The 16,131-nt window shown below is 46.0% G+C and overlaps 1 protein-coding gene across 3 annotated transcripts in view; it reads right to left on the reverse strand.

The window, feature by feature from the left end:
- Positions 1 to 3,379: 3,379 nt before the first annotated feature.
- Positions 3,380 to 16,131, reverse strand: part of LOC140420969 (interleukin-20 receptor subunit alpha-like) — a 72,481-nt gene continuing 59,729 nt past the window's right edge. For all 3 annotated transcript variants that reach the window (XM_072505180.1, XM_072505179.1, XM_072505181.1), the window contains one exon: positions 3,380 to 4,222. In XM_072505180.1, coding sequence (XP_072361281.1) covers positions 3,380 to 4,222 — 843 coding nt within the window. The remainder of the gene's footprint in view (positions 4,223 to 16,131) is intronic.

Here is a 16,131-nt window from a genome sequence, read left to right on the forward strand (position 1 = left end):
TGTGTGGACGGGCCATGTAGCACCATTCAGGGAGGGATCCTTTTTTTAAGATTCATCCTGTTGCGGCCAACAGAGGGGATTGAATAAAGGAAGTGAGCGAGTTCGTCCCTCCTCGCGCGGGATATCACAATTTGGGGGTATTCCAGTCGGATGGTAGTAAATTGAGGGATCTCGCCCCGGTTAACAAATTTGGGGAACCTCACCTGGGGCCAGTCGTAACACGAGCTTAAATCTGAATTGACCTGGAGTAAAGTGTACAACAGAAGTCTCAGTCTGGCCTTTGTCTTACATGTTTCTCTTTATTTCACATTTTACAAAGCAGTACTAATCTATCAAAAAAGGTACAATATTTTATAACTCGATTATTGATGTAAAACTAACCTGATTCGAACCAGCGAATTCTGAGCAAAGTTACATGTTTGCATTCATTGTAATTTTTTTTTTAAATCTAAAAAAAATGCTCGGATGTGATATTAAGTGCTCATCGCTCACCGCTGACTATAAAATGGTGACAGGTAAATGAGTTCCGATAATTCACAAATCTATAAAAATTGATATTACATTGATCTATCACTGCCATGGTACATGGATGAGGCCTCCTGAGATCCCCAGCATCACAGATGCCAATCTTCAGTCATATATAATATAGTTTGATTCTGCAATTTCAATTGTTGCTATTGTTTTGAAGAAGCAACATTCGGCTCCAAACATTCAATCAATTTGATTCACTCGACGTGATACCAAGAAACGGCTGAAAGTGCTGGTTACTGCAAACACTGTGGGCCCTGACAACATCCCAGCAAGTACTGCCTGAGAACCAGGCACACCCCTAGCCAAGCTGCTCCAGTGCAGCTACAACACTAGTATCTACCTGCCAATTTAGAAATTTGCCCAGGCATTTCCTGTCCACGAAAGCAGGAGAAATTAATCCATTCAATTGTCGCCCCGGCCTCCTCTCAATTATGAGGAAAGTGAGGGAAGGTGTTGCTGACAGTGAAATCAAGCGACATTTATACAGAAATAAGCTGCTCCCTGATGCTCAGCTTTGGTCCCATTAGGGCCACTTAGTTCTTGCCCTCATTGCAGCCTTGGGACAAACACGGGCTAAAGAGCTGAAACCAAGAGGTCAGGGAGAGTGATTGCCCTCAAGGAGCTCGAGCAAAGTGAAGTCATTGGGAACCGGGGAGAAAATTACCCACTGGTTGCAACAAAGAACGAAGAACAAAGAAAATTACAGCACAGGAACAGGCCCTTCGGCCCTCCCAGTCTGCGCCGATCCAGATCCTTTATCTAAACCTGTCTTCCATTTTCCAAGGATCTTCTTCCCTCTGTTCCCCGCCCGTTCATATATCTGTCTAGATGCATCTTAAATGATGCTGTCGTGCCCGCCTCTACCACCTCCACTGGCAAGGCATTCCAGGCACCACCACCCTCTGCGTAAAAAACTTTCCACGCACGTCTCCTTTAAACTTTCCCCCTCTCACCTTGAAATCGTGATCCCTTGTAATTGACACCCCCCATTCTTGGAAAAAGCTTGTTGCTATCCACCCTGTCCATACCTCTCATAATTTTGTAGACCTCAATCAGGTCCCCCCTCAACCTCCGTCTTGCCAACGAAAACAATCCTAATCTACTCAACCTTTCTTCATAGCTAGCGCCCTCCATACCAGGCAACATCCTGGTGAACCTCCTCTGCGCCCTCTCTAAAGCATCCACATCCTTCTGGTAATGTGGCGACCAGATCTGCACGCAGTATTCCAAATGTGGCCTAACCAAAGTCCTATACAACTGTAACATGACCTGCCGACTCTTGTACTCAATACCCTGTCCGATGAAGGCAAGCATGCTGTATGCCTTCTTGACCACTCTATCGACCTGCGTTGCCACCTTCGTGGTACAATGGACCTGAACTCCCAAATCTCTCTGTACATCAATTTCCCCCAGGACTCTTCTATTGACCGTATAGTCCGCTCTTGAATTAGATCTTCCACAATGCATCATCTCGCATTTGCCTGGATTGAACTCCATCTGCCATTTCACTACCCAACTCTCCAATCTATCTATATTTTGCTGTATTTTCTGACAGTCCTCCTCGCTATCTGCAACTCCACCAATCTTAGTATCATCTGCAAACTTGCTAATCAGACCACCTATACCTTCATCCAGATCATTTATGTATATCACAAACAACAGTGGTCCGAGCACGGATCCCTGTGGAATACGACTAGTCACCTTTCTCCATTTTGAGACACTCCCTTCCACCACTACTCCCTGTCTCCTGTTGCCCAGCCAGTTCTTTATCCATCTAGCTAGTACACCCTGAACCCCATACGACTTAACTTTTTCCATCAACCTGCCATGGGAAACTTTTTCAAACGCCTTACTGAAGTCCATGTATATGACATCTAAAGCCCTTCCCTCATCAATTAACTTTGTCACATCCTCAAAAGTTGGAGTTATACCGAGTACAATGGATGATGGTTGTGATGGTTGGAGGTCAATCCTCTCAGTCCCAGGACATCACTCCAGGAGTCCTTCATGGTAGTGTCCGAGGCCCAATATTGCTGTTGCTTCATCAATGACCTTCCCTCCATTATAAGGTCAGAAATGGGGATGTTTACTGATTGCTCATTATTCAGTACTATTCGCAACTTCTCAGATACTGAAGCAATCCATGTCCATATGCAGCAAGTCTGGATAACATTCAGGCTTAGGCTGATAAGTGGAAAGTAACATTTATGCCACACAAGTGCCAGTCAATGACCAGCTCCAGCAAGAGAAGAATCTAACCCTGACATTCAATGGCATCATTACCGTTGAATTCCCCCACGATTGACACCCTGGTGGTTACAATTGACCTGAAACTGAACTGGACCAGCTACATAAATACCGGAACTGGATCACTCCAGTTCCTCACAATACCCCTCGGGTAATTGAGCATGGTTTCCTCTCCTGGTGACTTCCCACCCCTATTGGTACTGTGCTGATGTGGAACTTGCAAATACAGCAAAGTACCCATCCTTGTCAAGTAGCCTACACCTTCGTCAAGACCCACACAAGAATCATGTTCACTTTGTTGAATAAATTTAAAAGAAAACTAGCTGCAGTGTTACAAGTTTTGGAATCATTGGGATTGAAAAACTGCATTAATAAAGTGACATAGACTTTTTATACTCTTAATGATATGTCTACGCAATTTCTACCAGGACACATCCAGAATATCGCTCTCGAAAAACAAATATGCTTTTAATGAGAAACTGGAAAAAAGTGGAATATTCTTCTGGCTGGTTGAAACATCCTGAAAATAGGCATATAATCATGCTTACTGATTTCAAAATGAGCTCAAACTTTACTTCATTGATCTATCTCTAACCAATTATCAGTGTGCCTCGTATTCAGTGAATGGTATACGTTCAGACTGAGAGATGTGAAAGGCTGACTGTTGACCCATGTTCTGTAACGCACAGTCATTCATAACTTGAAGTAGTTTTATAGATTGTGGTTGATATTCTCGATTGCTGTTTAGAGACTGATCAGCAGCTACTGTCAAGTCACAAGTCAATTGGGAACACATGTCTTCAGTGCCTAAGGAATTGAATGGTTCATCGCCACACAAATCGATTTTGGTGGTGCCTTTTTCGGAGTAATCATTAAAGGAAAGTTTTACTGAACTCAGAGGAACATCTGCCAATTTCCAAAACTCTCCATTTGTCGTCTCGACGTGACCTTCCTGATAAGTATCAAGACTGCATTGCAAAGACTCTAGAGCTGGGATATATTTATCAACATTGCTGCTCCTCCTTCCTTGGGTATTTTTTAAACTTGGAACTTGTTCATATTGAAAGTCATGGAGGACTGTGGTTCCAGGGCTGTTCTGCTGAATGGAACTTGTACTGCCTCTATTTTCAATGGATGATTGCATGTAGGGCAGAATCCCCCCAAAATCCCTATACTTGCAGGCATTTGTTTCTCTCATTGGGCTGTTATGCCCATTGGCTTCCCTTCTCAAATCATTACATTCATAGAAAATGCTTTCAGCCGTATCTTTTGCACAGTCATGCGAAGTGTGCTCTAATTTGCTGTCAAGATCTGCACTCTGACGTTCCAACAGATAACTATTTGAGCGGTCGTCATACGTAATGAATGAGATGTGATCACCTTCAGGGTTCTCATCCAGCTCCTTGCAATGTAGGTCCACATGTAAATCCTCAGAAATAATGATCTGTTCAGATAAGAAAGACATTTCCTTAGCTTCAAATGTTATTTGTGTCAATGTTTGCTAGAAAAGAAATATACTTGTTTAGTTATAGCTCATCTGGATTTATGGGGCGCGATTTAACAGCCGCGTCGTGCCTGATTTGGTGTTGTGACAAGGCCGTTGAAGATTACAGTCAATATATACACTATCTCTGTAGCCACTTATTTTCAAGACCCTGGAATGAAGGGGACATGGCAGCCTTTCGCTGCATTAGTTTTGCTAGTACTTTTTCTCTAGTGAAAGCGATTGTTTTAAGTTCCTCCAATTCTCACCTTGATTTTCTACTATTCTTGGGATTTCTTTTGTGTCGAAGATAGTTACAAAATACTTGTTAAGGTCTCTGCCTTTCCCTATTTCCCATTATTATTTCTTCAGTCTCTTCCTCTAAGGGACCAATATTTACTTTAGCTACTCTCTTCCTTTTTGTACACTTGTTGAAGCTCTTACTGTTTGTTTTATAGTTCTTGCAAGTTTACTGTCATAATTCTCAATTATCCCTCTCTGTTTGAAGATATATTTGCGACACTATAAAGGCAAGATTTAACAGATTCTTGCAAGACATCACGCCCTGGATCTTGCACGCACAGGGCATGATCAGATCTGCATCTGGGTGTGCTGGTGCACGAGTCGCAAAAAGTTGGTGTGCAGGTGCAACAGGTGATTAAGAAGGCTAATCGAGTTTTGTCGTTCATTGTTAGAGGGATGGAGTTCAAGACTAGTGAGGTTATGCTGCAATTGTATAGGGTGTTGGTGAGGCCGCATCTGGAGTATTGTGTTCAGTTTTGGTCTCCTTACCTGAGAAAGGACATATTGGCACTGGAGGGAGTGCAGAGGAGATTCACTAGGTTGATCCCAGAGTTGAGGGGATTAGATTATGACGAGAGGTTGAGTAGACTGGGACTGTACTCATTGGAGTTTAGAAGGATGTGGGGGGATCTTATTGAGACATATAAAATTATGAAGGGAATAGATAGGATAGATGCGGGCAGGTTGTTTCCACTGGTCGGGGAAAGCAGAACTAGGGGGCATAGCCTCAAAATAAGGGGAGGTAGATTTAGGACGGAGTGTAGGAGGAACTTCTTCACCCAAAGGGTTGTGAATCTCTGGAATTCCTTGCCCAGTGAAGCAGTTGAGGCTCCTTCTTTAAACGTTTTTAAGAAAAAGATAGATGCCTTTCTAAAGAATAAAGGGATTCGGAGATATGGTGTACGGGCCGGAGAGTGGAGCTGAGTCCACAAAGATCAGCCATGATCTCATTAAATGGCAGAGCAGGCTCGAGGGGCCAGATGGCCTACTCCTGTTCCTAGTTCTTATGTTCTTATGCATATTTAATAGAGCCAATAAGCCCATTTAAATATGCTTTCACAGGATTCTTCCTATGCCTAGGACCTAACGGTCGCCCCTGGGAGACCTCGCCAGGGCACCATTTCGTACTGGTTTTCACAAACGCAGACAGTCATAATGGCTCATGGGGAGCTCTCCCAGGTCATTAGAAATCCCTGGGTGGTCCAGGACCGGGCAGTTGGCAGGGTTCCTGGTTGGCACTGACAGGCTTGTTGGGGAACTGCCAGGGTGCCAATGTCAGGGATCAGGCACAGGGGACCTTACTAGGTTGGGAGGGGGGGGGGGGGGCTCCCCAGGTTTGGGGGGAGGGGGAAAGATCGGCCCAGCAAGACAAAATGCCACCCCAATCTGTGAGGAGTCTCTCCTGCTGGGCACGCAAGCAGGAAATTTATCTAAGTGCGGCCTCGGTGTAGAGAAACACCCGAGGCCAAAGAAAAATGGCAAAGTGCCGTTGAATAGCCGGGTGTGCCTCAGTGGTGCAGCCACCGTTAAACGCCCTGATAAACGGGCCCAAAACAGACAGAACCTTTCCGGTTAAATCACACCCAGAATCTGCTGTTCATTAATACAGTGGATGCTAGGGGACTGTGGTCACAGTGCATTATCCCTCCTTACTTCGAACAAAGAGGAGAATTGGAGGAACTTAAAACAATCGCTATCACTAGAGAAAAGGTACGTGAAAAACTAATACTACGAAAGGCTGACAAGTCCCCTGCATCCCAGGGTCTTAAAAATAAGTGGCTACAGAGAGAGTCGATTTAATGACTGAGCTTCCGAAATTCTCTAGATTTTGGAAAGGTCCCAGTGGATTAGAAACCCACCAATACAATCGCTTTATTCAAGAAAGGAAAGAAAGAGTGTTATGAATATAAGAAAGTCATTTGTTTTGCAGTAATGTTATTAAAACCTGGGTTAAGATGCATACAGGCAGTACAACTGCTGGAGCGGTGATTAAATGAAATGAATGAAATTAAAATCGCTTATTGTCACAGGTAGGCTTCAAATGAAGTTACTGTGAAAAGCCCTTAGTCGCCACATTCCGGCGCCTGTTCGGGGAGGCTGTTACGGGAATCGAACCGTGCTGCTGGCCTGCCTTGGTCTGCTTTCAAAGCCAGCGATTTAGCCCTGTGCTAAACAGGGCTAAATCGGTCATAAAGGTGATTTGTAGGTGAAGTGTTCTGTTAATAGATCTTGAGGACCATTTGCTTGTTTACAGATAGCTAGCTAATGGAATATTGTTTGGATTTGAAGGACCTCTCTGGGGTGTAGATAATTTATGAAAGGTATTGTGTTTGGGCCTGGCTAAACAGGTCAAGGGACAAAGTGGATGAATAGGCAAAAGAATGTCTTATGCTTTGGGTACATCTGATGTAGTTAATGGGAGGAGCCAGATCTGTATGAAGAGTCAGTAGGTCCTAGGACTCCCATCCGAACAGAGGTGTTTCAGTTTGGTCCTGAAAGGTTCTCCCTCCAAAGATTCTGCACGTGGAAAAGTAGGTAAACGCCTGGTTGTTAACTTTATTTGTGAATGGTATTTAATATATTTTGATTTGCTTAATTGGAATCTAGTGACAAGCTTGGGAAGTAAGCTCAGTTTTTTTAAATTAGAAACTGTTGTAATTGTTAGGTGTAAAGCTATTTCTTTGTGCTTATGTGGTTAATTCTGTGATTAAATTAAAGTTTGCTTTAGCATAAAAGTTATCACTCCTGTGGTGCAGTAACATTACATCACAGTTTTACAAATTGAAAATAGTTGGATCCTCTTTCAGGATCCTAACAAGAGAAAGCAGGAAACTATAAGCTTAACATTGGGAAAATGCTGTAATCCATTATTTAGGAAGTCGTCACGGAATATTTGGAAAACAATAAAATAATGTTGACTCTGATTGAATGAAAGGGAAACAATATTTGACAAATGAATTAGAGTTCTTTCATGATATAGTGGATAAAGGGGAACCATTAGATACCATAGAACCATAGAAAAGTTACCATTACCTAACCTGCACATCCTTAGACACAAAGGGGAAATTTAGCATTTTAGCATGGCCAATCTAACTAACCTGCACATCTTTGGCCTGCAGGAGGAAATGGAAGCACCCGGAGGAACCCCACGTAGATACAGGGAGAACGTGCAAACTCCAGAGTCACCCAAGGCCAGAATTGAAACCGGGACCCTGGCGCTGAGAGGCAGCAGTGCTAACCACTGGGCCACCATGCCACTGCTCATTTTAATCCCACTCTCCAACACTTGGTCCTCAGCCTCACAGGTTACAGCACTGCAGGTGGAGATCGCGGTGTTTTTTAAATGAGTTGAACGTTTCAGCCTCGACCACCAACTTAGGCAGTGAATTCCAGACATCCACCACTCACTGGGTGAAAAGGTTTTTCCTCATGTCCACTCTAATCCTTTATCATGTATTTCTATTTCCAAAAGGCATTCTAAAAGATGCCAGCATAGGATAAGAGTTCATCACGTGGAGATTATATCTTAATATGGAGAAAAGATGAGCTAGCAAACAGCAACTCGGATAAATGGATCACTTTCAGTTTAGCACTCTGTAAATAGTGGAGTGTCACAGTGATCAATGCTGGGGCCATAACTGTTTACAATCTATATCAATGACTTAGATGAAGCGACTGAGTATTTACAGCCAAATTTTCAAATGATGCAAAGATGGGTGGGAAAGCAAGTGGTCAGGAGGACACAGAGTGTAGAGTTTAATGCTCTACCTTGGGGCATGATTGGTGGCTGGGAGAGAGCATTTAATCAGGCAGGAGGATGGCAGGTGGGAACCCTAACATTTTCAAGCTTTGGCTCCAATTAAGACAATAGCAGGAAGGCCATCCCACTCCACTGCCAGGCCCATCGCTGGTACCCAACAAGGGCAGGCAGAGGACTTGCCACGTGAGAAGGCCAAGAAGTAAACCCTGGACAAAGTGTGTGTGCGAGGGAGGTGGGTGGGGGAGGGGGAGTGGGGGGGGGGGTCTCTCATTCAAAAGTATTCAGTGTCTGATGTGGAACCTGGCACCTGGGAACCCATTGAGAGCCCGCTCCAATGTTGTCAACCACCCCACCCTACGCAACGACTCCAACCTGAAATCCCCTACCATTATACTTGTAACTCACTCCCAGTGAGTTCTCCCAGTGAGCCAGAGAAGACACAGCCAGAATGAGACAGCAAAGAGTGAGTTTGGAAATTTGAATTTAGGTGGGAATTCGAAGCTGGGTGGGGAGGAAGTGCTTTTTATTCCTGGTAAGTGACAGGTAAGTAGCTTTTCTGTTTTCTTTTTCTTTTCATTGGTATATTTATTTATTTTCTCTTCGTTGCTTTTTTTTGGAAATTGTAGTTGTTGAAGTTAACCGAAGGTTTAAGACATGGCAGGAGATCTCAGACCCGTGTCATGCTCCTCGTGTGCGATGTGGGAGCTCAGGGACACGTCCACAGTCCCTGGCTCCTTCACATGCAAGATGTGTGTCCAGTTGCAGCTCCTGTTAGACCGCTTGACGGCTCTGGAGCTGCGAATGGACTCACTTTGGCGCGTCCGCGAATCTGAGGATGTCGTGGATAGCACGTTTAGCGAGTTGGTCACACCGCAGGTGAAAGGTACTGAGGGAGATAGAAAATGAGTGACCAAAAGACAGAGCAAGAGTAGGAAGGTAGTACAGGTGTCCCCTACGGTCATCTCCCTGCAAAACAGGTATACTGCTTTGGATACTGTTGAGGGAGATGGCTCACCAGGGGAAGGCAGCAGCAGCCAGGTTCATGGCACAGTGGCTGGCTCTGCTGCACAGATGGGCAGGAAGAACAATGGCAGGGATATAGTGATAGGGGACTCAATCATAAGGGGAATAGACAGGCAGTTCTGCGGACGCAATCAAGACTCCAGGATGGTATGTTGTCTCCCCGGTGCAAGGGTCAAGGATATCTCGGAGCGGCTGCAGGACATTCTGGGGGGGGAGAGGGTGAACAGCCAGCTGTCGTGGTGCACATAGGCACCAACGATATAGGTAAAAAACGGGAAGAGGTCCTACAAGCTGAATTCAGGGAGTTAGGAGTTAAACTAAAAAGTAGGACCTCAAAGGTAGTAATCTCAGGATTGCTACCAGTGCCACGAGCTAGTCAGAGTAGGAATGTCAGGATAGATAGGATGAATGCGTGGCTCGAGAGATGGTGCAAGAGGGAGGGATTCAAATTCCTGAGGCATTGGAACTGGTTCTGGGGGAGGTGGGACCAGTACAAACCGGACGGTCTGCACCTGGGCAGGACTGGAACTGATGTCCTAGTGTTTGCTAGAGCTGTTGGGGAGAGTTTAAACTAATGTGGCAGGGGGATGGGAAACGATGCAGGAAGTTGGAAGGTAGTAAAACAGCGATAGAAACAAAAGGCAGTAAGGGGGAAAGTGTAAGGCAGAGAAGTCATAGTCAAAAATCAAAAAGGGCGACAGTGCAAGGTACAGTGGCTGAGGGGAGCTCAGTGAATAGGACCAGGAATACTAAAAGGAATAAAACGGGAAGTAAAAACATTAATGGTAAGCGACGTGGCAGGTTGTTACATGAAGATATGGGTTCAACGACAAGGAAAATTAGGAGAAAAGTTAAGAGGAAATATAGCATAGGAGAGATTACTGGTCGAGGTGTTAAGATTCAGAACAGAGGTAAAAAAAAAAACATAAGTGTACTTTACCTGAATGCTCAAAGTATTCGGAATAAGGTAAATGAGTTGATGGCGCAAATCATAGTGAATGACTATGATTTAGTGGCCATTACTGAAACATGGTTAAAGGATGGTCATGACTGGGAGTTAAATATCCAAGGGTATCAAACTATTCGGAAGGACAGAGTGGATGGTAAGGGAGGTGGTGTAGCTCTGTTAATTAAGGATGACATCCGGGCAATAGTAAGGGATGACATCGGTGCTATGGAGGATAAGGTTGAATCCATTTGGGTGGAAATCAGGAATAGTAAGGCGAAAAAGTCACTGATAGGAGTAGTCTATAGGCCACAAAATAGTAACATTATGGTGGGGCAGGCAATAAACAAAGAAATAACTGATGTATGTAGAAATGGTACAGCAGTTATCATGGGGGATTTTAATCTACATATCGATTGGTTTAACCAGGTCGGTCAAGGCAGCCTTGAGGAGGAGTTTATAGAATGTATCCGCGATAGTTTCCTAGAACAGTATGTAATGGAACCTACGAGGGTACAAGCGGTCCTAGATCTGGTCCTGTGTAATGAGACAGGATTGATTCAGGATCTCATAGTTAGGGATCCTCTCGGAAGGAGCGATCACAATATGGTGGAATTTGAAATACAGATGGAGGGTGAGAAGGTATAATCAAACACTAGTGTTTTGTGCTGAAACAAAGGAGATTACAATGGGATGAGAGAAGAACTAGCTAAGGTAGACTGGGAGCAAAGACTTTATGGTGAAACAGTTGAGGAACAGTGGAGAACCTTCCGAGCAATTTTTCACAGTGCTTAGCAAAGGTTTATACCAACAAAAAGGAAGGATGGTAGAAGGAGGGAAAATCGACCGTGGCTATCTAAGGAAATAAGAGAGAGTATCAAATTGAAGGAAAAAGCATACAAAGTAGCAAAGATTAGTGGGAGACTAGAGGACTGGGAAATCTGTAGGGGGCAACAGAAAGCTACTAAAAAAGCTATAAAGAAGAGTAAGATAGATGATGAAAGTAAACTTGCTCAGAATATAAAAACAGATAGTAAAAGTTTCTACAAATATATAAAACAAAAAAGAGTGGCTAAAGTAAATATTGGTCGTTTAGAGGATGAGAAGGGAGATTTAAATATGGGAGATGAGGAAATGGCTGAGGAACTGAACAGGTTTTTTTGGGTCGGTCTTCACAGTGGAAGTTACAAATAACATGCCAGTGACTGATGGAAATGAGGCTGACAGGTGAGGACCTTGAGAGGATTGTTATCAATAAGGAGGTAGTGATGGGCAGGCTAATGGGGCTAAAGGTAGACAAGTCTCCTGGCCCTGATGGAATGCATCCCAGAGTGCTAAAAGAGACGGCTAGGGAAATTGCAAATGCACTAGTGATAATTTACCAAAATGCACTAGACTCTGGGGTGGTCCCGGCGGATTGGAAATGAGCAAACGTGACACCACTGTTCAAAAAAGGAGGTAGGCAGAAAGTGGGTAATTATAGGCCAGTGAGCTTAACTTCGGTAGTGGGGAAGATGCTGGAATCTATCATCAAGGAAGAAATAGCGAGGCATCTGGATGGAAATTGTCCCATTGGGCAGACGCAGCATGGGTTCATAAAGGGCAGATCGTGCCTAACTAATTTAGTGGACTTTTTTGAGGACATTACCAGTGCGGTTGATAACGGGGAGCCAATGGATGTGATATAACTGGATTTCCAGAAAGCCTTTGACAAGGTGCCACACAAAAGATTGCTACATAAGAAAAAGATGCATGGCATTAAGGGGAAAGTAGTAGCATGGATAGAGGATTAATTAATAGAGAGCAAAGAGTGGGGATTAATGGGTGTTTCTCTGGTTGGCAATCAGTAGTTAGTGGTGTACCTCAGGGATCAGTGTTGGGCCCACCATTGTTCACAATTTACATAGATGATTTGGAGTTGGGGACCAAGGGCAATGTCTCCAAGTTTGCAGACGACACTAAGATGAGTGGTAAAGCAAAAAGTGCAGAGGATACTGGAAGCCTGCAGAGGGATTTGGATAGGCTAAGTGAATGGGCTAGGGTCTGACAGATGGAATACAATGTTGACAAATGTGAGGTTATCCATTTTGGTAGGAATAACAGCAAAAGGGATTATTATTTAAATAAAATATTAAAACATGCTGCTGTGCAGAGAGACCTAGGTGTGCTAGTGCATGAGTCACAAAAAGTTGGTTCACAGGTGCAACAGGCGATTAAGAAGGCAAATAGAATTTTGTCCTTCATTGCTAGAGGGGTGGAGTTTAAGACTAGGGAGGTTACGCTGCAATTGTATAAGGTGTTAGTGAGGCCACACCTGGAGTATTGTGTTCAGTTTTGGTCTCCTTACTTGAGAAAGGACGTCCTGGCACTGGAGGGTGTGCAGAGGAGATTCACTAGGTTAATCCCAGAGCTGAAGGGGTTTAATTACGAGGAGAGGTTGAGTAGACTGGGACTGTCCTCGTTGGAATTTAGAAGGATGAGGGGGATCTTATAGAAACATATAAAATTATGAAGGGAATAGATAGGATAGATGCGGGCAGGTTGTTTCCACTGGCGGGTGAAAGCAGAACTAGGGGGCATAGCCTCAAAATAAGGGGAAGTAGATTTAGGACTGAGTTTAGGAGGAACTTCTTCACCCAAAGGGTTGTGAATCCAAGGAATTCCTTGCCCAGTGAAGCAGTAGTGGCTCCGTCATTAAATGTTTTTAAGATAAAGATAGATAGTTTTTTTAAGAATAAAGGGATTAAGGGTTATGGTGTTCAGGCCAGAAAGTGGAGATGAGTCCACAAAAGATCAGCCATGATCTCATTGAATGGTGGAGCAGGCTCGAGGGGCCAGATGGCCTACTCCTGCTCCTAGTTCTTATGTTCTTATGTTATCAGCCACCTGTGACCAGGGTGCCTCAGTGATCCAGGGTCCAGTGTAGGGCATTATAGACAGCAGCCAGCACCTCCCTGGTCAAGCAACAAAGTAAAACATGGGAAACCAGGTATGAGAGAGCGATCACTCACCTCACCATGCTCTATAACCGACCCCACCCCACTCCTTCAAATACCACCTCACGCTGTAATCACCTGGCTGCCCACTATTCTTGCTCCCTCACACATCACTAGCCCTCCCCGCAATCCTCCACCCCGTCAGACATCTACCAAAACTCATCAAACACCCCTTTATTATCAGTGACCTCCAAGATCATCAGCCCCTAAGCATCCACTCATGCCATCATTGCCCTCCCCACCCTGCCTCAATCAGCAGCACCCCCAAAACCTCCAATCGCTCACCGTGATCAGCCCTCCAAATTATGTTGTGCCGTCATCCCCCCATTCCAACCTTGAAATCTCCATCTCAGGAACGGGATCTGCCCTGGAACTGCTGCCTCTTCTCCAGTGTTCACCATCCCAAAGAGCCAAACCCGTCACTCAGCCCGGCTTCCAGACGGAGAACCCATTCAAAATTATACATGCTACAGACCTAAACCCCTCCCCCATCAATCCAGTCAGGGTAATCCCACCCTAGTAGCTGTTGGGCCTAATATCTCCTGGCCAGCTTACTATCTTTCATAGATCATAGAAGTTACAATGCAGAAGGAGGCCATTCGGCCCATCGAGTCTGCACCGGCTCTTGGAAAGCTGACCCTACTTAAGCCCACGCCTCCACCGTATCCCCGTAACCCAGGGAGAATGTGCAGACTCCACACAGACAGTGACCCAAGCCGGGAATCGAACCTGGGATTCTGGAACTGTGAAGAAACTGTGCTAACCACTGTGCTACCGTGCTGCCCCAATGTACTACATTGCACTGTAGGGATTCTCTTTTATTCATTCTTGGGATGTGGGAGTCATAGATTCTATGGTTATTAAACTCCAGCTCATTGAAAATGTTGATGATAATCTGACACCTCAAATTGTAAATGATTTTCCTTCTCTTCAGAATCACTTTGCACCTTTTCTATCTCTGAAAGCATCTCCAGCCACGACACTCATTGGCTGGCTAGTCCTAATGATCAGAAATTTGCTCACTACGTTTAATGTTCCTTCAACGTCACTGGGCTAAATTCCTCGAATGCCCTACTGATGCACGATCAATTACACTCAAGACGAAGGGATTTCATAACTGAAGGCTTTAATCTACCAGAACTTGTTCCCCAGCAGCTTCAGTACAGAAAGTGAAGGCTGCTGGGACAGCACCGTTTCTTACACTCCGCCTGTCAGGGCGGAGCTACGTAACAACAGCCAATGGTAAACTCCTGGGTTTAACCAATGGTCATCAGCCTCTTAGGTACCGTAATACCTGGTACTACCACATTCACCCCATGTTAAAAAAGAGACCGGTGGGGGTGGTGGCCAGTGGTAACAGTCGCCTTTAACATGGTATGATCAGGTATGGAGGTACCGTGCTGTCGAGAATGTTTACAAAGTGTTCGTTCACAGTTAAAGTCACAGCGAAGTAATCAGTCGATCGGGTGGCCTGGTCGTCCTTCTGGAGCGTCTGGACTTCGGTGGTGATTCTGGTGGGGGTCCTGGTGGTTGCGACTCCGGGAGCGTGGTTTCGGCCTCTCTGGCAGCTTTGTCACCCCTAGGCAGCGCTGTTGGGGCAAACGGTTGACACGGGGGGGGGGGCCTGTAGGGGGCATCGGTGGGTGGGCGGGCCTAGGCAGGAGCGGCAGGAGTACTGACTCTCCAGTGAGGTGCTGTGGGGGTGGGGGGGAGGGGGGGGGGGGGGGGGGGGGGGCTAATGGTTCGGGTGCGCGTGGGGTTCCGGCGGATGCCAGGTCCCGATCGGAGACCGTCGATGCTGGCCGTCAGGGAACGCCATGTAGGCATACTGGGGGTTAGCGTGCAGCAGGTGGACCCTCTCGACCAACGGGTCTGACTTGTGCGCCCGCACGTGCTTCCGAAGCAGGATGGGTCCGGGTGTCGCTAGCCAGGTTGGGAGCGAGGTCCCGGAGGAGGACTTCCTGGGGAAAACAAGGAGACGTTCATGAGGTGTCTGACTTGTGGTTGCACAGAGCAGCGACCGGATGGCGTGGAGGGCCATCCGGAGGACTTCTTGCCAGCGGGAGACTGGGAGATTACTGGACCGAAGGGCCAGTAGGACAGTCTTCCAGACCATTCCGTTCTCCCTCTCCACCTGTCCGTTTCCCCGGGTGTTGTAACTGGTCGTCCTGCTCGAGGCGATGCCCTTGCTGAGCAGGAATTGACGCAGTTCGTCGCTCATAAAGGAGGGCCCCCTATCACTGTGTATGTACGCGGGGAAACCGATCAGTGTAAAGATACCCTGGAGGGCCTTGATGACGGTGGTTGTGGTCATGTCTGGGTCAGGGATGGCGAATGGGAACCGGGAGTACTCGTCAATCACATTCAGGAAATACGTGTTGCGGTCGGTGGAGGGGAGGGGGCCTTTGAAATCCATGCTGAGGTGTTCAAAGGAAAAGGAAGGCTTTATCAGGTGCGCCCTCTCTGGCCGGTAGAAGTGCGGTTTGCACTCTGCGCAGATTTGGCAGTCCCTGGTGACTGTCCTGACCTCCTCGATGGAGTAGGGCAGGTTGCGGGTCTTGATGAAGTGGAAGAAATGAGTGACCATCGGGTGGCAGAGGTCCTCGTGGGGGGCTCGGAGGCGGTCCACTTTGCAGTGGCACAAGTACCGCGGGACAGGGCATCAGGAGGCTCGTTTAGCTTCCCCGGACGGTACACAATCTCGTAGTTGAAGGTGGAGAGTTCTATCCTCCACCGCAAGTTCTTGTCGTTTTTAATCTTGCCCCGCTGTGCATTATCGAACATGAAGGCAACCGACTGTTGGTCCGTGAGGAGAGTGAATCTCCTGCCGGCCAGGTAATGC

Source organism: Scyliorhinus torazame, chromosome 5, assembly GCF_047496885.1.
Source record: "Scyliorhinus torazame isolate Kashiwa2021f chromosome 5, sScyTor2.1, whole genome shotgun sequence".
Lineage (NCBI taxonomy): Eukaryota > Metazoa > Chordata > Chondrichthyes > Carcharhiniformes > Scyliorhinidae > Scyliorhinus > Scyliorhinus torazame.